The sequence below is a fragment of the Callospermophilus lateralis genome, chromosome 10 (genome assembly GCF_048772815.1).
Source record: "Callospermophilus lateralis isolate mCalLat2 chromosome 10, mCalLat2.hap1, whole genome shotgun sequence".
In the NCBI taxonomy this organism is placed as follows: domain Eukaryota; kingdom Metazoa; phylum Chordata; class Mammalia; order Rodentia; family Sciuridae; genus Callospermophilus; species Callospermophilus lateralis.
The window spans coordinates 54335846-54358584 of record NC_135314.1 but is presented as its reverse complement, the minus strand read 5'-3'; the positions used below and the strand labels follow the sequence as shown (position 1 = coordinate 54358584).

General features: G+C 49.7%; 1 protein-coding gene across 2 annotated transcripts in view; it reads right to left on the bottom strand.

Annotated features, from left to right (window-relative positions):
• Positions 1 to 7762: 7762 nt before the first annotated feature.
• Itgb5 (integrin subunit beta 5) overlaps positions 7763 to 22739 on the bottom strand; it is a 114125-nt gene continuing 99148 nt past the window's right edge. Inside the window, exons 11-15 of one of the 2 annotated variants that reach the window (XM_076868025.2) lie at positions 17609 to 17831; positions 13481 to 13581; positions 10795 to 10914; positions 9166 to 9303; positions 7763 to 8484 (exon numbers count right to left, since the gene is read on the bottom strand). In XM_076868025.2, coding sequence (XP_076724140.2) covers positions 8354 to 8484; positions 9166 to 9303; positions 10795 to 10914; positions 13481 to 13581; positions 17609 to 17831 — 713 coding nt within the window. In that variant the 3' untranslated portion in view covers positions 7763 to 8353. Of the gene's footprint in view, positions 8485 to 9136; positions 9304 to 10794; positions 10915 to 13480; positions 13582 to 17608; positions 17832 to 22739 lie in introns of both variants that reach the window. The other variant, XM_076868024.2, reaches the window with a different exon arrangement.

Below are 22739 nucleotides of genomic sequence, written 5' to 3'. Positions count from 1 at the left end.
GGCACCGTCTCCCTGCATTTAGCAGCCCACAGGCCTGCTGTCCCTGTTTACCTGTAACCTAGTAACATGTTTCTGCCATCAATTGAATAGATACTTGAAGTAGAGATGATGCTGAGTTTAAACAAACAAACATAGAATTATATCTTCATAACCTGAATGAGTGGCCTAAAGTTTCATATTTGCCTCATAAAATTTGATCAGGAAAAACAGCATTAGTAAGTCCCCCTTGTCCATGGTTTTGCAGTCAGCTGTGGTCTAAAGCTATTAAATGGAAAACTCCAGAAATAAACTCACAAGTTTTAATTGCATGCTGTTCTGAGAGGTATGATGAAATCTCACACTGTACTGTGTGTCTTGCTTGAGATATGAATCAATCCTTTGTCCAGCATATCCACCCTGTATAGGCTACCCTTCTGGTAGTCACTAAGTAGTTGTCTTGGGATATCAGATCGACTGTTCTGGTATCCCAATGCTTGTGTCCAAGTAACACTTACTTAGTAAGGTAACCCTACATCACAATACCTACATCATTCACCTCACTTAACTTCATCACGCAGGTATTGTTTCATCTCATATAATCATAAGAAAGGTGAATGCAGCACAAGAAGATATTTTCAGATATATAACATAACTTTTATTATTTATATATTTATTGTTAAAATTGTTCTATTTAATAATTCTAACTAATATACTCTATCACTAATCTGTATTATTAATTTGTATATATTAATTACAAATTCAGCCTTATTTATAAAATAAATTCTATTATAGTTTTATATGTGCATGGAATTTGATATCTGCACTTTCACGCATCCACTGGAAGTTGGGGAGGTGTCTGTCCTAGTTAGTCTCCCTTTTCCCCCTCTCTTTTCTTCCCTCACCCCCACCATCTTGCTGTACCCTCTGACTTCTACTCTTGGGCTATGGTATCACCTCTTTCTTCTGTTGTCTTCTCTCCTTTTAAACTTTGGATCCATCCAGCAAGGGACGTCTTCCGGCTTAATCAAGCCTGCAGCCCTGGTGGTTTGAGCTGAAAAGGTGCTTCGGAGGGGGAGCCTGAGCCTCCCTGGCCTCCCTGTCTTCCCGGGTCCTGTGCAGTTCGTTTGCCCACGCGGAGCTGCTCACTCGAGGTACCTCCCAGATGGCCCTTAGTTAGCTGTATGTTTTGTTCAGTGTGTGCTTTTTTTAAAAAAAAATTTATTTCTGATTTGCGTCAGGACTTGAATTGCAGCCAGCACACATGTGAGCCCCCCAGGCTAGCTGAACAGGCCCACCACCAGGGCCCAGGCCAACCTGTCTCCTCTTCCATGGAGAAGAATCTTTGAAGTATTTGGGTTATGTTCCAGGAATCATGAAGTTCCTGTCAGTTATCTTCTTCAGGGTTTTTGTTTTGTTTTGGTACCTGCAACTGAACCCAGAGGCGCTTAACCACTGAGCCACTTCCCTAGCCCTTTTAAATTTTTTAAAGACAGGGTCTCCCTGAGTTGATCAGGGCTTCACTAAGTTGCTGAGGCTGGCTTTGAACTCGGGATCGTCCTGCCTCAGCCTCCAGAGCCACTGGGATTACAGGCATGCACCCTGTGCTCAGCCTTCTTCAGTTTTTAAAGTAGAAACATTCCTTGAACTGGACCTGGATTTTGGGTGGGACCAAGTGTAATTGGTGAGGCTTCTAGGATGATTTTGAAATCAAAGCAAGATGATAATCCTGAGAAATAGGCTGGATTTTTTAGTATCCTCCCTATTACACGTGTGTAAGGTTTATTCTGATAAGGGGTATGCAGCACTCACCAGAACACCAAAGGAATCCATGACACAAAAAGTTGAGAGGCCCTAGACCAGAAGGTGGCCCAGGTTTGTGGTTCTGATGGTTGTTCCCTTATAGTTTGTATCTTGTTGTTTTTGTAGTTGTTTTGGTACCAGGGATTGAACCCAGTGGCACTAAACCACTGACCCACATCCCTAGCCCTTCATATTTATTTATTTTTTATTTTGAGATAGGTCTCACTAAGTTGCTGAGGCTGCCTTGGAACCTGCGATCCTCCTGCCTCAGCCTCCTGAGCCGCTGGGATTATACGCATTCACCACTGAGCCCAGGTGTGTCTTGTTTTTTGCAACAAGAATTTGAGGCACCTTAAAATGAAGTTGTGCAGCAGGACATTTGTCAGAAGGATCAGAAAGTTACACAGAGAGGGGAATGCTGGGACAGCATGTGGGTCAGCATTTGGCTGAGAGGACAAAGAACACACAGTCCTTTCTCTGTAGCCCCCACCACATGAAGAGTCTCTGGAACATCGAAAACACGGAGCTCCCAGCTCCCTAACAATCCAGACAGCAACAGGCCGGGGCACGCGGGTCCCACTGTGTGACCATATGCACCACCAGTCGCGGGGCAGAGAGACTTTCTGGCATTAAACTCCATGAGACATGAATCCAAAGTGAAGGCCTTCTCATGTGACATGTCATCCAACCTATCTGGGGAGTGGCTCTGTCAGCCGGGCTGGCCAGGCAGTGACCTCTGTCCCTGCTCCCACCTGCCCCTCCCACAGCAGCAAGCCCAGCTCCCCGGGAAGCACCTCAGGCCTGGCAAGACTACTCCTCAGGCAGCTCAGCCTTCCCTCCTGTCCCCTTGCTCTAGTCCAAGTCCCCCAGAGGGCCCGGAGGGGCCCCAGAGAAAGGGGACAGGAAGCCAGGTGGGACTGACCTAGCTCAGCCCTGCCAGCCTGCAGAGGGACCAGAATGGCTCACTGCCAGGGTGACAGGCCACTCTGAGTGCTGCAGGTGCCAGGTGGTGGACTGCTCGGGGCACATCTGTGTCATCTAGCTCTGTAGTACTGTGGCTGCCCCTCATATAAGCCTAGCTTCCTCAGACCATGGCCAGAACTTTCCAGGGCTCCTCTTTCCTGCTCCCTCGGCCATCACAAAGTGCCTCTTGCAGCTGGCTCAGTTTCAGTCTGCTCAGGCGCCCTCACCACTTACCATGGCCTGGTGACTTACAGTGGGAATTCATTCCTTATAGTTCGGGGGGGCTGGGTGACCAAGATCAGGCAGCAGCACGTAGGATTTCTCCTGAGACCCCGCTGCTGCAGACAGCCGCCCCCTCACTGTGTCCTAGTGGGGTCTTTCCTCTGCATCCCTGGCACCTCCTCCTCCCATAAGCACACCAGTTGGGTTGGAATGGGGCGCCATCTTATGGCCTCATTTAACCTCAATTCCTTCTTTAAGGGTCCTACCTCAAATCACCATCACATCCGGAGTTAAAGCTTCATGTATGAATTTGAGGGACAATTCAGTCCATAACAGCAGCAGAGTGTACGAGGCTGTCCTCAGGAGCAGGTAAGAGCCACATGTGCTGGAAGTTTTCCAAGAACAGCTGCTACTCAGTTAAAAGTGCAGTGCACTCCCACGGAGAGAGGCCTGGCCTCCCTCTCTGTCCATTTGAAATACGAACAAGTTTCATGGTAATCACCTTGAACTTTGATCCCAATGAAGCAAATTTTAAAAGTCCATTTCTTCTCCAGAAGAGGTGCTATTGGGTACTTTGGTTTGATGAAATACTGGGCAACCAAGCAGAATGACAATTCCCTGTCCTTTTCAAAAAGACTGACAGTATAGTCCCAATTGGGTAAAAAATGACAAGTTTGTGTATAGAAAAAAGACTGAGACGCCATCTACAAAAAAAGGTTGTGTTAGTCAGCTTTCCACTACTCTAACAAATACCCAAGGTACTCAATAAGTGAGAAGGTTTATTTGGGCTCATGGTTTTGGGGGTGTCAGTGCGAGACCGATTGGCCCATTGCTTTGGGCCTGCAGTGAGGCAGCACATCACGGCAGGAGTGTGTGGTGGGACAGTGCTTGCCTCATGGCTAGAAGGAAAGAGAGAGCAGAAGAGCTGGGGTCCTTCAGGGTGCACCCCCCAGTGACTGGGAGTCCTCACAGTAGGCTCCAACTTTAAAGTTGTCACCAGCTCCCAATAATGCTGAGCTGGAGACCAAGACTTTAACATTGAGACTAGAGGATATTAGATTGAAATTATAGCTAAGGTCAAGAATAGTTACCCCTGGGGGGTGTGATTCTGAAATATTTTTATTTTATGATTTTCTCTGTTTGATATTTTTCCATCTAGAATTTCATTATTAGAAAAATTCAGTAAGTTGCCAGGTGTGGTGATGCACACCTGTAATCCCAGTGCCTTGAGAGGCTGAGGCAGGAGGATCAGGTTCAAAGCCAGCCTCAGCAATTTAGCTATGCTGTAAGCAACTCAGTGAGACCCTGTCTCAAATAAAAAACAAAAAGGGCTGGGGATGTGGCTCAGTGCTCAAGTAGCCTTGGGTTCAATCCCTGGTAGCCAAAAAAAAAAAAAAAGCAAGTTGTTCAAATCAATCAATAAAATTACCATTTGGAAATATGTAGTAAATGCAGTGCTTTTTAATCTTTTCAGACACTAGAAAAATGTTTTTTGTTTTTTTTCTTTTTTTTCCTGAGACTGCCAGGTGGTCCTTCAGGGTCATGTGGCACAATGGCAGCTCCCTCTGCAATAGAAGGCTCCCTCCAATCTGTGTGTCTCCATAATTCAGAAACAAACAGGAAGGGCAGTGTCAGTCCCCTGCTGGGGAGAGCCCTGCAGCCCACTGTGAGCTCCATCATCTTGTGTTGTTATGGCAGGGAGAGTGGCCAAATAACTGCTAAAGAAAGGTATTTTTTTTTTTTTTTTTTTTGTACTGGGGATTGGAACCCAGGGTGCTTTATCACTGTGCTATATCCCCAGATCTTTTTATTTTGAGACTGTGTCTAAGTTGCTTAGGGCTTTGCTAAATTGCTGAGGCTGGCCTTGAACTTGTAATCGTCTTGCCTCAGCCTCCTAAGTCGCTGAGATTACAGGTATGTGCCATTATACCAGGCCTAAAGTTACATTTTGATAAAAATCTCTAAAAATTATAAAACTACAGATCTAGGGTTGGGTTGTAAAATGAATCATTTGGAATGGATGGTCTTTGCAATTAGCTCTCTTTATAACCTTAAGAAATGAGGGCTGGGGATGCAGCTCAGTGGGAGAGCACTTGCCTGGCATGTGTGAAGCCCTAAATTCCATCCCTAGTACCACACACAGCACTCCCCTCTTCCTTCAAAAAAAGGGAATGGTACTGATTAGAACCTCAGAAGTCAGGGCTCCAAACAGAGAGCTTCCAGCAGAGGGCAGCAGGGCACTGTGGGTAGCAGGTCCCATTCACACATCTTTCCTGGGGTTGGGATGAAACACCCCAAATTCCATATCAGGTAGAAACCAGGGGTCGGTTATTCCGCCTTCTAATACAGAGGGAGCTGCCATAGGGTATGTGGCTCCAAAATGTTGTGCACACACAGAGCTGCCTATAGAAAATGGGACTTTGAACAAGTTAATGTTTTATCTCCAGGAAATCTACAACCAAGTGGGAGATGCCCCAAAGCTGCTTAAAAGATCATCTATCTTGGGCTGGGGTTGTGGCTCAGTGGTAGAGAGCTTGCCTAGTTTGTGTGAGGCCCTGGGTTCTATCTTCAGCACCACATAAAAATAAATGAAAAATAATAAAGGTATTGTGTCCAACTACAACTAAAATTTTAAAAGATCATCTTTTTCAATGTAGAAAGCCTCAAAGTTACCATTTTATCTATCTGTTGTATATTTTCATTACATTTATCTTTATACTGAACAGCACTTAAGGCAGCTTCCTCAAGTTCTCAAGAGCAAGGAAAGTAAGAATATGTTCTTTTTGGAATCACTAAATCGGATGCCATCAAATTATAAAGCTTCTACACAGCCAAGGGAATGATTAAGAGTGAAGAGAGAGATGAAATCGTCTTTGTCACCTACTCTTCCAACAGGGGATTAGTATCCAGAGTATATGTAGAATTGAAAAACTTAATGCCAACCCCCCCACACACAAATAACTAATCAATAAATGAGCAAAAGAATAGACATTTCTCAAAAGAAGAAATATAAATGGCCAACAAATATATGAAAAATTATTCAACATCCTTAGCAATCACGGAAATGCATATCAAAACCACACTGATTTCATCTCCAGTTAGAATGACAATCATCAAGAATGTAAATAACAATAATTGCTGGTGAGGATGTGGGAGAAAAGGTACATTCATAGACTATTGGTGGGACTGCAAATTCGTATAGCTACTTTGGAAAACAGTGGTAGATTCCTCAAAAGATGAGGCATGAAACTACCATATGACCCAGCCATCCAGCTCTTTTGATTCCAAAGATCTGAAATCAGCACACTATAGTGATCTATGCGTCTCAGTGTCCTCAGTAACACAATTCACAATAGTCAAGTTATGGAACCAGCTTAGGTGTCCCTCAACAGATGAATAAAGAATAGAAATAAATAAAATATTTTTAAAAAGAAAGAAAATTTGGTGTATAGATACACGATAGAGTTTTACTCAGCCATAAATAAGAAATGATGTCATTTGCTAGTAAATGAATGGAACATCGTGCTGAGTGAAATAAGCCAGACTCAGTCAAGGGTCAAATGTTTCCTTTCACATGTGGGAGAAGAAAAGAAGAAGACGACAAAGGAATTGAAAAGGGATCTCATGAAAATAGGAAGGAAACTAATAGGGGAAGAGGTTGGAGGAGGGAGGAGGGAGGAGGGGAGGGCATAGGGAAGTCCTGGGGAATGAAATCTCTCAAACTATGCTCTGTCCATGTGCGAACATGATACAGTGAATCTCACTTGTATAATTGTAATGTAATAATTAAAATAATAATGGAAGGGAGATCAATCAGTAGAGTGGAGCAATCAGATGGGGGAGGCAGGAGGGAAGGGAAAGAAAAAGTCCTGGGGAATGAGACTGATCCAATTATGTAAAGTGCATGTGAATATGGCATAGTGAATTCCACTCTTATGCATAATTATGATGTACAATAAAAAAGGAATCTGTTCTTTTTGCTCCATGTAATCAGCCCTATTTGCTGACAGGCATTTGTCTTAGTCTTGGTAAAATGAAGTCAGGGGAATTTAGTCCAAGATGGAGAACAGATGAATTAGGAACGAAGGCTTGATAGCCGTGAAGTGACACAAACAGCAAAAATGATCAGTGAAGAGGTTTGTGGAGGGAAGAGCAGGCGTCAGAGGCTGCCACTCTGGATGGTCTTGAGCCGGGGGTCTTAGTGCCAGATTGTCACAGTTAGACAGTTAGCCTGACACTTGGGCAAGACACTTGCCTTCTCTGTGAATCGGCTTCTTCTTCTGTAAGTAAGGCTATAGGATCAGAAGACCTCTGGGGTCCCATCCATCTCTGACGTAAGAATCTGAGGGGCTTTTACGACTCTATAGGAAACAAAAGTGGAAATGAGTTTTGTGTTTGGGGTCTGGGCGGAACATAGGAGTTGGGTGGGGGAAATGTCACTGAGGATGATATATAAGAGGTGGTTTTGGGAGGAAGGCATAGCTTGACCCTTTTTCATCTGTACCTTCTATTTCCAGTTTCAGCACCTTAGAACAGAACAGGACAGAACAGGGGAGGTGAGTTTCATGCCCGAGTGGTGGTTTTCATGTCTACAACTCTGAGCAAAACCTGGGAGGGGCCAAAGGCACCTGCTCAGAGCTCCCTTGAGCTACCCTGACTTTTCTGACCTCAGGGAGCCCTGTCTGAGGAGCCTGCTCTGGAGTATCAGGCTGGCTAGAATCCCTGTCACTGGGGCAGCAGACAAGACCATTCATTAAGGAACACACATGTCAGAGAGCATCAGGCGGACACCAGCACATTTTGTTTGAATCTTTACTTTCAATTGCAGACAATCTTTTTCCATTTCATTACAAAAGTACTAAACAAACACGGACAGGAGAGGAAAACAGACGTTCGAAAACTATGTACCTTCAACAGGCACCTAACAATCCATCACCAACACCCACGTGCAGGGCACAGAAACCAGGTGGAGGATTCCCAGCCCTCAGAACTACGCCATAAATGCATGATCTTTTTATTTCATATAAAAATGACCAACGGGAAAAAAAGTCAGGCCGCAGGTTGGCTTTGCACACTCTGGCCCTTCCCAGTAGCCTTCTCTCTGGCCAGCGAGGGAGGCAGAAGCAGCCCAGCATCTCAGCAGTTCATCAAGACAAGACGCTGGACATGGCGGAGAAAGCCAGGAGCGCCAAGTCCTCTTGTTTTTCCAGGCTTGGAGGGGAGGTGCCCTTGCGTGGCTCTGGCCCAGCAGCCAGGTGGCATGGCCAGGCACCCTCCTGGGCAGGTGGTGGGCTCCTTGCCCAGGCTGGCCAGAAGGGCTTCTCTGTGCTTGCCTATCTAGGGAGCCGAGATCACGTGAGCAGCTGTCCGGGCCTGGCAGTCTTTTTTGTTAGTCCCTCTGCACCTCTCTGGGAGGGGGCGCTGTCAGTCCACGGTGCCGTTGTAGGATTTGTTGAACTTGTTGAAGGTAAAATCCACTGTGTGAGTGGAGATGGGCTTTCTGTAGAGGGGGTTTGAAGCCTGCAGGGTGTGACAGTAAGAGGACTTGTGTTAGTTCTCCCACGTAAACCAACAGACTAGATGCCCTTCCCCTCATGGTCAGCTGCCAGGAAGGGGGCAGGCAGAGCATGCAGCTGGGGGACCACCATCTGTGCTCTAGGGCTGGCTCTGTTTCTGACTTGCTCTGTGTCCCTGGGAGAGTCTCTTGCCTTCTCTGAACTTTTACTCTTTGTCTCCGAAATGAAGCATCGGGTCAGAGAGTCTCTGAAGGCCTTTTCCAATTGTGACAGACACTCTCTCCTGGGATTCAGTGGGGGCTTCCCGTGTGCTCAGGCCTCCACAAACCTGCAGTCTGCCTGGGGAGACGAGGCTCCCTCAGAAGAATTTCCTAACAGACCATAACAACTTACTTGAGCTGCCCACTGTCTCTGAGCTGTGTGGACTCTTTCTGCTTGAGTTGTGCCAGGTGCCCCTGCCCCACAGCACTCCCAGCCTGGGCCTGGGGCAGGACTCTGTGCACTGTCGTTGTCTAGACTGGGCACAGCCCTGTGGGGGTCAATTCTTAATTTTTAATGCTAAAGATGCCAGGGGACCTCTCTTGCTAACACACGGCTGAGCTCAGACCTGCCACCGGCCTGGAAGGCTCTTCTGCGCCCCCGTCCCCTCTGCTTACCATCTCATAGCGCGCCCTGGAGCGTTCACTTTGGAACTTGGCAAATTCTCTTCGGTCATGGATGGTGACAAGCAGCTTCCAGATGGCCAGGAGTGCAATCCCAATCAGGAGGATGCTGCCGACCACGGCCAGCAAAATGGTCATGGCGTTGGGGGCAGTCCCACACTCTGAAAAGAGACCAGGAACATGGGGCGTTGGCAAAGCCACCAACATCTTGTGCCCCTCCTGCCCCCAGCCTCAGGCACACCTGAGATGAAAGGTGTGCCTCCCCCAGAGCCTTCTCCTCTGCCCTCTCCTAGATCCCCTGGTGCCTCTGTGTGGCTGACAGTGGCGGGGGGGCAGTTTTCCCCAATTGTGCAGAGAGTGAAAGATCCAAAGAGGGGCAGTGACTGTTCCAGGGTCACGTGGCTAGTCAACAGCCAAGTCTCCATGAGAGCCCTGGTGCACAGCTGCACGTCCCCTAACAGACCACGCCCTCGCCTTGGCCCGCCCAGGCTCTAGTACAGGACGCTAGACCTTGGCTCAGTGTTCATGTCCGTGGTCTCAGGGACAGACTACAGAGAAAGGGGGGCATGAACCATTTCCACAAGGGCCAGGCTGGCCAACATTTCTAAACCCTTAATATGAAGGAGCCCCTTGGATCAAATATGCTTCTTTTCTTTTTTTTTGGGAGGGGATGTGGGTACCAGGGATTGAACTCAGGGGCACTCAACCACTGAGCCACATCCCCAGCCTTTTTTTGTGTTTCATTTAGAGACAGGGTCTCACTGAGTTGCTTAGAGCCTCACTTTTACTGAGACTGTCTTTGAACTTGCAATCCTCCTGCCTCAGCCTCCTGAGCTGCTGGGATTATGTGTGCTTATTTTCAACAACCACAGAGACAGTGCTTGAAAACAAAGCCTTGTTCTGACAGGCACCTGTCCTGGATTGGGACTGCAGTTCCCTGGGTCTCTGGCCATGGAAAGCAGGCGAGATGATTTGGTTCAATTTGGAATAAGCGTTTGCAATGCTGTGAATTGAAGAGAGCAAAACTTTTTCTGCTCCCTTCCCTCCATAGAAGAATAAAAGCGGGTAATCTAGAAATCCCAGTTACTTCAAGGCTGTTGGTCCTTGGGCTCAACACGCAAGGCTGAGTTGTTGTTCAAATGAAAGTTTGGCCCCTGCAGTGGCTCAGGACGCCGAGTGTGGCGGCCAGCAGCAACACTGCCCGCGGCGCTCCAACTTCCCTCCTTGTCATCCACCCTGGGAAGCCTGAGCAGCTGGCCAGGGCAGTGTGCACACCCGAATGCTCCCCGACTCGAGCAAGGGCCCAGCCCTGATGGGCCAGACCTGGTACCTCCCACCCTCCCTGCAGAGCACAAGGGCTCCTTCCTTATTAGCTCTCTGCATGTCCTGCCCTACTATGGCTCCCGTTGCCCCCACAGCTCTGCCCTCATCCCAGGCCCCCAGCTGTGTGCCCATCTTTCTTCAAGCCCTAGGAGTCGGGCAACAGTGGCCTTAGATCCTGATCTTCACAGTGAACTGTATGCCTGGTTTGGGAAGGATGGTGAGGCGGGTGTTAGGGTGGGAATGGGCCACAGCCTCAGAGCAGGGAGCAGCATCAGACATCTGGGCCCAGGGGCTGGGCTCTGGGTGGGGTCCCTCGGGCTCCCACCTACCTGGCTCCCTCAGCATCGTCAGGTTGGTCTTCCCACTGGGCAGGTCTGCGTAGCTGAACGTCATGATGCAGTCCTTGGCAGTTTTATAGAAGCAAAGCACAGCCTCCTGGTCATCTTTGACTAGAAGAAAAGCAAACAGAACGTCCTGAGCCTGTCTCTGGGCAGCCCAGAGCTCTGGTGGTCAGGGCGGGGAGCACAGCACCTCAGAGAAGGAGGAGGAGACAGCCACTGAGAGGGGTGGCGGGCTTTCCAATGAGTTCAGGGGTCTCACAGCGGGATCGCAGGCCCCGGGTTGAGTTTATTGCTCTGGTGACATGTGGATCACGTCAGAGTCTTCAGCCCCCTGAAGTGTTTGCTGGGGATGAGGTGAAAAAGGCAGCCTTGAATGGGTGTGGGTGGGAATGGGTGAATGGAGTCGATGGAAATTAGGAGGATAAAGAAAAGAAAAAGCCACCTTGACCACTTTCTCCCCAGTCCACTTGGGTTGAAAGCTGGCTACAGAGGCCGAGAGGCAGCTCTTCCCTGAGATGTAAAACCAAAAACAACCTCCGGAGGTGAGGAGGATGTTTGAACGCAAGGCTGGTCTCCTGGGTGATGCCCATATCCAAAGATAAAGTGAGTCAGTGGTGGAGGTCGGGCCATTCCCTGGCCCTGGCCTGGATACCAGCGGGCCCCACTCCCCAGAGTTAAGCCCCTTCCTCCCTGCCCCATGCTGCCTTTGACCTGTGGGAAGGAGTCGCCGTCCCCTTGTCTAGGCGTGGCGTTCTGTGGCTTCCCTGGGGTTACAAGACTGATTTTATTTTCCCCTAGTACCTGGGATTGAACCCAAGGCTTCCTGAATGCTAGGCAAGAGCTCTGCCACTGAGCCACATCCCCCGGCCTTTGTAGTTTTTATTTTGAGGCAGGGTCTTGCTAAGTTGTCCAGCTGGCCTCTCCCTTGTGATCCTCCCGCCTCAGCCTCCTGAGCCCCTGGGATTACAGGCATGTGCTCTGGTGCCCAGCTGCAAGACTGATCTTTAGGAGGGAAAGGAACTAGAGAAAAAGGGTGAGCAGGGAAACAAAGGAAAAGGAAATTGGGCAGCAATCACAGGTTGGCCTGAGCAGCAACCAAAGGTTAATGTTATGACATGAAACGCTTTTCCACTCTTGCCCTTTGAACCTGGTGGATCAAAGGAGTTTTAACACGGGAGCTGATACATTAGTGTGGTTATCAAACACAAAGGTCTGGACTTTTCTCTCAGCCCCTTCTCCAATGCCTGGGATTCATGAGGGCAAACGTTTATTTTAAAAGGGTAAATGATGAGCTGGAACATGAACTTTATCTGCTGATTCACCTCAGAAAGCTCGATTGGGAAGCAGCTGTGCATGGACCAAGAGAATCACTTCAATGGACGCTAGAAGGCCGCTTTTCTTCTTTGACCACTTGTGCCTGGCTCTGGGGAACTGGCCCTGGGTCTGCAGGCAAAATGTGACATATACCAGGCCCCAAGTGGCAAGTCAGAGGATGGGTAGGAAGATGGTATCTCAGGGACTATGGTGAGCTCCCTGCTGTCCCCTCAGGCATAACATAAGCACCTGGCATACAGTAGGTGCTCAAGGAATATGTGTGGAATAAATACAAGACCTGACATTCTCTGAGGCCATCATTTAACCAAGCAGACAGTCAAAATCAGGGAGGGGGGTGAGCTGCGGTTGTGGCTCAGTGGTAGGGTTCAATCCTCAGCACCACATAAAAATAAATCAATTTTTATTTTTACAAAGGTATTGTGTCCAACTACAACTAAAAATTAAAAAAAAAAAATCAGGGAGGTGGGAACAAGGAAGTCTACAAGAGGTAAGCCAGGACTGAGACAGACAAGAGGCAGGGGCCGGGAGTTTGCAGAAGCTGGAGTCAAGGCAGAGGCAGGTCTACAGCCTGAGGTCTTTGGGGGCACATTCACTTTCCAGGTATGTGGTCTCTTTTCCCTCCCTCCATTTTAACCATTTTAAAATACAGAGTCAGTTTAAGTAAACTCACCATGTTATGTAACCATTCTCATTAACGCCAGACCATTTGCATCATCCCCAAAAGAAATCTATCCATATCAGCAGTCAATGCCAATTTCTCCCTCTCTCCAGTCCCTGGCCACCCCCATCTTCACTCTGTCTCCACAGGCTCTCTCTCTTTGGGACATTTCGAATAGAATTATGGAATGCTTTCTCCTGTTGGCATTGTTTCACTTAGTTAATGTTTTTGAGGCTCACCCACCTTGTCACATGCGTCAGGTTTTCACTCCCTTTGATGACCAATGTGATTCCACAGCATGGACAGGACACATTTTGTTTGCCATTCATTAGTGGGTGGACATTCGGGTGGTTTCCAAGTTTTGACTCCTGTGACTAATGCTGCTATGGGCATTTGTGTGCAGGTGTGTGTATAGACCCAGTTCTCTTGGGTATAGACCTGGGAGTCAAATTCTGGATTGTGTGGGGATTCAATGCTGAACTATTTCCCAATCGCCAAGCTATTTCCCAATGTATCTGTACCATTTTACAGGCTTGGGGACTCAGCCCAGGGTCTCTATGCAGAACCAGAAGTCATGCCAAGGAAGCCTAGGCTGGACTTCCTAACTCGCGGTTAAGCCCACCCTCCTCTCCACAGAGGAGGAAATCCCCAGCGGCACCCTGTCCCCACCTTGACACTCACCGATGGTGTCCACCCACGTGATCACCTCATCTTTGCACAGGTGCTGGCAGGTCTGATTGTCAGGTTTCCCTGAGTGCAGCAGCAAGCACTCAACGCAATCTCTTTGGAAAAGAGGAAATAAATGTGGCTGTTAGATTCTGTGTGTCGGTCCCACCCAGCTCCCAAAAACACAGGGCCTGAAGGCTTAGCTGGTCCCAATTTCAGAGGTCTAGTCTCAGGGACTCTCTGCTCTGCCTTCTTGCTTCTGTTAGTGGGCAGCCCCAGGGTCCGTGGAGGGACACAGGTCAGCTTATAGTTGTGTCTGGTCTGGGGAGTCACCTTTGGAATTCTGACGACAGGAGCCAAATCCACCTGCACCCTGCCATGCCGAACACCTGGCTGAGGAGATGGCTTCAAGCAAGAGGTTTCTGGGGGATAAAACTAGTCCTGGCCCCTCTGGAGGGTCCTCAAACTCCCACGGCCAGTGCTTGATGCCCCTGCTTTGTCCCCGTCATCCCCCGGGGCAGGGCTCCGGCCCCTCCCACACACTGGACTCACCCAACCACACCACAAAAGCCACATCTCTGAGGTTGGGGCTTCCTGGGCAATTCTGGCACCCACGGAGGCTGAGAACCACTGTCTCAGGGTCCTTCAGGCTCCAGCTCCTTCCCCCTCCAGGTGGAACCCTGCTGCCAGGCTCCCCAGGGCCTGGCTGGACGTGTACCTGGTAACTGGTCTACCTTAGAGTCTATCCAGGCTACGGAGACCCCAGGTGGTATAACAGGGGCTTCTCTAGAAGAAGGATGAGAAGCCAAAGAGAGGCCCTATGAATTCTCCTCCTCCCAGCCCAGATAGCAGCCGAATCAGACAGTGAGTGAAAACGCCTAATGACAATGCCCCCAGGTGAGTGGCTGTCACCACACTTCACAGAGTCAAACCTGATTCAGACATCCTCCCCCGTCTGAGGTCACCTCAAGGAGACCAGACCTCTGAAGGTGCAGGCTGGGAAGCAGGCTTTGGCCGAGGAGTGTAACACTTGGGGGGTGGTGTCCTATCTCTGAGGGTGGGCTGGGGGGCCACACAGAGCACACAAAGGCCAGGGAGAAGCTAACTCCAGGGAGGAGAAGGTCAGGCCAAACAACCCAGCTGAGGGGTCGCAGGTGGTCCTCAAGCCGGGTGGGAGCCCCCAGGAGAGTGCATTTGGAAGCTGGGTTAGGGCTCAAATCTCTGTGTCCCTGTGACTGCTGTTGGCCCCAGAGTGAAGGGTGACCTCACAGCACCTCAGCTACACAGGGACAACTATCCTGCTCACCCCAAGACCTGTGGGGACCCGGGGAGCTCCATGTCTGGAGATCCCTTTGACAAACTGTGGAGAGATTGCACGTGGCCCTTATTATCTGCTCTTTTTTTTTTTTTTAACATCTTATTTTACCTTCATTTACTTCTCTTTATTTTATTTTTATGTGATGTTGAGGATTGAACCCAGTGTCTCATGCATGCTAGGCAAGTGCTCTACCACTGAGCCACAACCCCAGCCCCTATTATCTGCTCTCTAATTCCAGGGGATGGAGAAGCTTCTAGTGTGGGAGCTGCAAAGTGGGACATGAGAACAGGAAGGGAGCTTGTGGGTCATTGCAGCAGGTCCCCTTGCAGGGGAGGCACATGAAGCCCAGATGGTATTTATGGCAGAGCGGGCCCCACACCCAGGCGTCCTGCCTCAGACACACCCCTCCCACTTCCTCGATATGATTAAGGAATGGGCAAGGAGTGGATCAGGGAGAGAAAGTGGCCAAGCCTTTCTAATGAGAGTAATGATATGCTTGAGCATTCAATCACCCTGGAATTGTTCACAAAAATCCCACTCTCCTAGGCCTGACTGTGCAGAAGCATTCTGGAGCTGGGAACCTGAGCGTAAAGACTGCATTTCTTCTGACAGTCCGAGCCCTAGACAGCAGGCAGCGGGGGCTTGGCTGGGGGCTAGGCAGGGTAGCTCCAGGGCTGTTCATTCAAGTTGGCCTGGCCTGCCCGTTGGCCAGCCTCCTGGATTAACCCACAGCAAACAGAATGGATGCTTCCGGTCAGGCTGGGATCTATAGGGCCTCTCTGCCCTGCTGTCTTAAACTACAGCCCCAGGTGCCCTCCAGGAAGGACTCCCTAATTATCCAAGTGGACAAATCAGTTTAGCTCATGTTGCCCACACTGGCTGAAACTTGTGTTATGTTTTAAAGTAAGTCTGACCTTTTAAAAAAAACAAGTTGCCGAGAGAGAAACTTTGCTCAGAGCCTGTTAATTGAAATCAGCTGGCGCCCAGGGTGAACTCACCCAAAGTGAAGGGTGTGTTTGGTTGGTTTTAGAAGGTGGAGACTGGTTGCCCTGAAACCCCAGGGAAAAAAAAAAAAAAGGATGTAGGACATTCAAAGCCTGGCGGCCCTCAGCAAATCAGCAAGTAGAGAACTGGCCTGATATATGTCACTGTCAAAAGAACTTTGTTTAAAAACAAAATTTTAAAGTTGCAAGTAGGTTGTGAAAGAGAACCGAGGATCAGTGTGGTCTAAAGACAAAGACAAAGGAACAGTAATGCGTCCTTATGGCATCATGGCTCTCCTTGCCCCTTTGGTGCTAATAAATCATCAAGTCTATGTCTTCTGGGTAATAAGTACTTTCAACATTTAAAGCGATGGCTGTTTTCCCCTGAGGACTTTTAACAGACCCAAGCCAATCCTGTACTGCCCTGCGGCTCCGTAGGAAGGGACGACTGAAGTTTGGGCTCCTTTTTATTAATGTCGTGTGTGATGCCCTGGGTTGCTTCCACTCTGCATAAACCTCATGAGCCCCCAGGTCTGAGAGCAGCACTCCGAGGTCTCTGCTAGTGGGAGCTGGGGGCGCATCCCTTGGATACCATATGCTGTGATGGCTGTGACTCCAAGCTCACGTGGGGACAGCTATTTGGGCTCCAGTCCAGGACACCAATCTCCTTCCCAGTCTGTTTCTATCTGGATCTCTGTGTCTTCAGTCTCAGCAGGTCTCAAGAGGATCTGGCTTCCCTCTCTCCGACGCCACCCAACCTCTCCAATTAAACAAAATAAGACCCTGCCCTGTCCATCTTGCCTTTCCACCATTAGCCAGCTTTCAATTACCCGCACTTGGGCTTATCTGTGGCAAATATCCAGCCCGAGGCCCTGCCACCAGATCATTTCTAAACACAGACTGACCAGCAGCCACGCGGCCCCAGGGAGCATGAACTCTTCATGTCCGCCTAGGCCAGGCGTGTGGAAGGGAGTTCTGCCAGCAGAAAACCACCCAGTTGCATTCCCCAGCCAGAGAAACACTGTCCGTGTTATTGCTGCTGTCATCTGTCTGGGTCCCTGCTTCACCACCCCCCCCCCCCCCCCCCCCGCCAACACACCCCGGCTTTTCAGCTGCTTCACCAGCAAGTTTCAAGAGCTTTCCAGGGAGCACCACAGCTTGAGCTCTGTGACTCCCCACCTCGAACTCTGGTAGGGTCAAGGCAGGGCCATGGGGAGGCCAGCGTGCCAGGCCGGGCCACTGAAGGCCCAGTCGTATCTAGAGAATTTCTACATTCGGCAGCAGCACAGAGCTCAGGGCCGGCGCTCCATTATCAGTATAAATGGAGCAGAAAATTCAAAAGCCATTGCGCTTGTTTCTGGCACGCCTTATCTAGGTCGGGTGCCTTTCTATCCTATTTACCTTCTGATTATGTTTTGTTTCGAGCAGCAGTTCCCATACGGTGTTCGTGAAACTGCGTTGGGAGATGTTAATGGGGAGGATGGAATTCATCTGGGAAAAGATGCATACCGCATTTCCTTTGGAGAACACACAATAGCACACTCAGGGCTCTGAGAAGGCACTGCTTTTAGTACCAACACCAGTTTAATTTCATTCAACTCGGTAATCTAGTAATTTTTAAACTTGCTTAGGAACAGAATAGCAGTCTTGTTTGTGTATGTGTATGTGTGTATATGTGTGTGTGTTTTCTTCTTCTTACAATATACCCATGGAACCAGCATTTCAAAGCTACCATTTCAGTGACTATTAGAAAGAATTTTGTGGGCAGTGGGGAGTGCAGCTGGCTGGCCCTGAGGGCTGCCTGGCTGGAAGACAGGCATGGGCTGAACGCGGGGCTGTTACCTCTTGGTGCTGCAAGCGTCTGGGCAGGTTGGACACTTCTCACATGTCTCCCCAAAGGCTCCGGGCTCTGTGCACTGGCATTGCCCACAGATGCAGTTCCCACGGTTGCTACAGATCTGCCCATCCTTGGCCTGGCACGTGCTGATGTCTGTTGAGCAGTTACAATTGTCCCCAATGTAACCTGCATGGCACTTGCATTCTCCGCAGTGACACTCACCATGGCCTGAAAGAGCACACGAGACACATCAGGGCTACCCTTCTTTATGCAGGAATACATAATTTCCCAGCACTGGCCATGTGTCAGCCTAGGGATACCACAGAGAACAAGACTGCCCGTGGAGAGTGTCGGGAGAGAGAGCCAGAGAGGGCCTGGTGCTGACATGGAATAACATGCTGGGCCTGGTGGGGTCTGGGCTAGGGTTCCAAGTGGTCCAGAACTTGACCAAGTCATGCCACAGGATCAGGACTCAGGAAAGCTTTCTGACTCAGTTGTTGTATGAGTCATGGTCCCCAAATACGTCTACACCTTAATCTCCAGAACCTGTGAATGTTATAAGGTGAAGTTTGGCAGATGAGATTACGTCAAGGGTTTTGAGATGAGGAATCCTCTGCTTTGTCTAGGCAGCCCCAAATGCAGTTGCAATGTTCTTATGAGAAAGAGCAAAGGAGGTCCAACTACAGAAGGTGGTGGCTGTGAGAGACCAGAAGCAAGATGCTCTGTGGCTGGCTTTGATGACCACAGAACAAAAGGCCATGAGCCAAGGAAGGCAAAGAATGCTGCTCTAGAAAGCCAGAAGAACAAGGAGTGCATTCTCCCTGAGCCTTGGGAGGGAGTGCGGCCCTGCAGACACCTTGAGACCAGCCCATGACAATGACCGCAGACTTCTGACCCCCAGAACCGCAAGCAAATCAGTCCGTGTTGCTTCAGGTCACTAAATGTTAATTTGTTACAGCCACGACCAAACTTCACAGTGGTCCTCCCTTAGCCCTAGATGCTGACTCCTTGTTTTGGCCCTTGTGACCTGCAGCCCCCGAAGGAGGAGGAGCAGAAGCTGAGAGCAGAGAGAGTAGCACCAACTAGTGCCCTAAGTCCTCAGGTTAGGAATCATTTGCCAGGCTTTCAACTCCACTGGTTCTTACAATAACCGGATGAGGTAGGTTTTGTTCTTCTTTTCCTCATTTGATGAGCCATGAAACAGAGGCAGAAAGACAAAGCAGCTTGTTGAAGGTCGTATAGCAGTGGCACTATAGCCCGAGGCTTCAACTCCAGGCTCTGCCACCTCCTATGAGCAGGCCCTGGCCAAGACGAGAGCCTACTGTGGCCAGTGGGCTCTCCCTCTTTGGGGGTTGGGGGTGGCCCTGTCCTCTGCCCACAGGGCGTTGGGCATTGCTTTGGAGTTCTGCAGGAGTCTAGGGCAGGGGCATCATGGCTCAGAAGACTGTGTGTGTGATGTGAGAGTGGCTGACTGTGGCAGTGTGTGTGCTGGACAGAGGAAAACATGGACACTGTCATCCTCCCAGGAACCTCCCTGTGACCACTAGACAGTGTGAACTGAGTGTGACCGTAACCTAGGTCACGACCTGACCCCAGAGCCTCTTCACTGGCTACTTAACTTCCTGGCCCTGCTTCCCTGGCTCTGTGTGACCTGTAGTGTCTACGACCTGCAGGGGACAGGGAGACTGGAGAGGCCAGGCCTCCCAACCCTCCCACGCAGGACGGCCTCTCCACTCACCCAGGCAATTCTGAGCTTCAGCACATCTCACAGGCAGAGCTGAGGCATATGGCAAGGGCCCTGGGAGGGGAAGATGTGGGGCCTTTGTGAAGACGCCAGGCCAGGAGGAGGCTGAGGCATGCAGCTGGCATGGGATGTGGATGCCACAGGAGGGCTCAGCGCTTGCTGCTCCAGGGTTACAAATAGGGAGGGACAACAAGTGGCACGAGGCCATGGACTTGGGCATGGGATTAAGGACTGCCCCGCCCTCACCACACCAGAGTGTGGCCAGCACCGTCTGGGGCCGGGGGCAGCAGAAAGCTCCACAGGAAGTCTTTCCAGATGGAATGGACACGATCTCTGCACAGCTCCCCCACGCTCTGGCCTTGGGACCACACTGCTCAGGAGCCTGGTTTAAATTAAAATGGTTCACTGTCTGGGGCAACCACCCCCCACTAACATTTCACTGTGGAAATTTCTTCAGCAAAGGATCATGCAATGAACTTCCATACACCCAGACTCTCCCTCAGGCATGCACGTGTTGCTTATCACATATCTACCCATCCATCAACCTGTGTTTGAAAAATAATGCTTTTTCAAAGTGAGTTTTCATCCAGGGTCACTCCAGGGTAAGTTTTTCTGTGGCTCTGGCACTTTCCAACGGCTTGCGCAGTACCTCATCCCAGAAAGGAAAACTTGAAGAAGTAAGAGGCACAGTCAGGGCCATATTTACAACCTTTTTTTTTTTTTTCAACCTTGATTCTGGCAGCAATATAAATTTATGCAAATAGAATCTGACACAATACTCTCAAGTGTGGATATGTGAAAGGGAGGCAGGGATCACTGTAGAGGGTTTGGATTTGGGGTGCAGTAGTGAGGGAAGACCTGCTTCTCTGGGATGGGCTATCTGGATGAGAAGGACCGCTCACCGCAGAGGGACACACTCCTGTGACTCTGTACCTCTCTCGACCCCACGATGGTGGGAGCAGCAAAGAAGCCCCACTGCTAGGGGCAAGTCTGATACCTCGTGGGTCTCCCAGTCCAATCAAGGTCAATGTGTTAAGTGGGCCCTAGCTCAAGACAAAAGGAGTTAAGAGTTAAGAGTGGGCCCTAGTTCAAGATAAGAGGAGTTAAGAGTCAGGGACAGGGTTGAGGGGGAGCTGGGGATTCATGGGAGGTCACCCCCCGAGATGAAAGCTTCCTACAACATGAGCTCAACGAGGATGGGGCAGGAGAGCAAGGGGGTGCAGAGAAGCTATGGGGCAAACACAATATGAACAGCCCAGCCCCTTTGGTGGGGGTCAGAAGATGGGAGCAGCTGAGGGGTGTACAAAAATCCTCATCCACGTGGCTTTCTGGCTTCTTGATGACTCTGAAGGAAAGTACCAGACCAGAAGAAGGTTCGAGGTCTATACGTGGGAACCCACTAAAGCCACAGAATTCTTGCCCGTTGTACTGACTCTTTGAACAACTCTAGTTTGGCATGTCATTGCCTTTCAAAGACACTTAGGGGTTGTGGCTGTGGCTCAGTGCTAGGGGGCTTGCCTAGTCTGCTCAAAGCCCTGGGTTCCATCCCAAGCACTGAAAAAATAAAAAATAGAAAGGTTTAAAGCAGTCATGGCAAAGATGTGGCACATGCCACTGTGTCCTCCTTCACACTTGCGTCTGACATTGTCATCTCATAATGGGGTTCTTTTCCAGGGAGCCTGGGCTTAACCTCAGAATCCTCCTTAACACAGTAACACCCAGGAGTTAAGGAGTAGGTGTACAAGACAACTACTTGCCATTTTGGCTTAGATCTTCTAAGTCTCGTTTAGAAAGTGTAACTCACACAGAGTGTCAAAAACTAGATCCTTTTCTTCTGACCCATATGACTTGATTCCTGCAGCTGGACTTCCACCTACCCTTCCCTGCCTCTGCATGCTCAGAGATTCAACAGATCTTCTGGTAAAAGATCTTTTTGGTAGAAACACTGTTACTAAAATGACAAGCTCATTTGGTCCTGTCCCAAGGATCAATAACCTATCAATCACCAGCCGTGGGGACTGACAATGCCCAGAGGACCTAAGTAAAGACTCTTCTTCAAAACAAAGCCAATTTCTACTGCTAATTTCTGGGCAGTGAAACGAATTTAACACTGCTTGCTTAATATCGAACAGACATAAAAATATTTTCACCACACAGACGGGGATTCTGAAGGCCACGCCAGAGCTCTGTGTAGGCTGTGAACCGCGCTACACGTGCAAGTTGTTATTAACACTACCTTTGTTAGAATGATGGATAGCTAAATGGACAGGAAGTTGTAAATGTGCCTATTTATACGGAATTTCAGCTCTGCGGAGTTCAGCAGCTTTCTATCAGCAAAACAGTGCTTGTGTGGGCAGCGGGCCAGGCCTCTTCGCCTCTTTTATAAAGTAGAATGCCGGCTATTCAGAAGAGGCCTGGGCCAGAGGAGGGGAAACCAGTGGCCTGGAAGCCAAAGGAGGCTGGAGAGGAAGCCCAACATTAAAGCTCTGCAGAGGTCAAGGAGGGCAAATCCCGCAGCGGCTGCGGTTCTTGCCACACACTGGTGTGGGGGATGCCAGTGGAGCCTGAGGGCAGCGTCCAGCCTGCAGGGAGGTGAGCAGGTGGCCACTTCCGCAGGCAGGCTGGCTGGCTGTGTTGGGCGGGAAGGCTTGGGGAAGGAGATGGAGGGTTTTGCAGACAGGATAGATGGCAGCATTCTTCTGACAGAAGAGAAAGATTCAGGAGGAAGTTCTCGGGGGAGAAATGGAGGGGCTGAAGAGAGTAGCAGAGAGGAACGGGAGACTGTGCCGGAGAGAGATGCTGGGGCCCGGGTCTGATGGAGGCACTTAGGCTAACCGGTGATCAGCTCCCAACGAGCTGAGGGGTGTGGGCTGGAACCAAAGTTAAATCTTCCTCTACCATTTGCTGTCCCCCTGGGCAAGTCCCTGCACCTCTCTGATGATCCATTCCCTCTCCTTGTCAATTCTTTGTGGCAATGTCATGAGAAATATCAGCACTGTTCAGCAAAGCTCCTGGCATCGCCTCTGGCACATGGGCACCCAGGAAATGGGAGCCGGAATCCCTGTGACATCCCAGATCTGGACATGGGACTCAGAGACCTCTGTCCACAGGGAAAGGCACGGTGCCCACGCAGAGTAGGAAGGGTACAGAGTAGGAAGTGCATGAGGCAGGTATGGAGGGGTGACCAGGAGGTCAGTGACGGGGATAGTCGATCCTACAGTGGGATGGCACTGCCTCAAAGGCAGGGGAGGGAGTCAAGGGGGAAGGGAAACAAAGGGCTGAGGGCTGAGGGCTGAAGTCGTTGCTGAGGAGTCCTCCCCACCACGCTCTCAGGGACAGTGGTGTGCATTTTTTTTTTTTTTTTTGTACCAGGGATTGAACCTAGGGCTGTT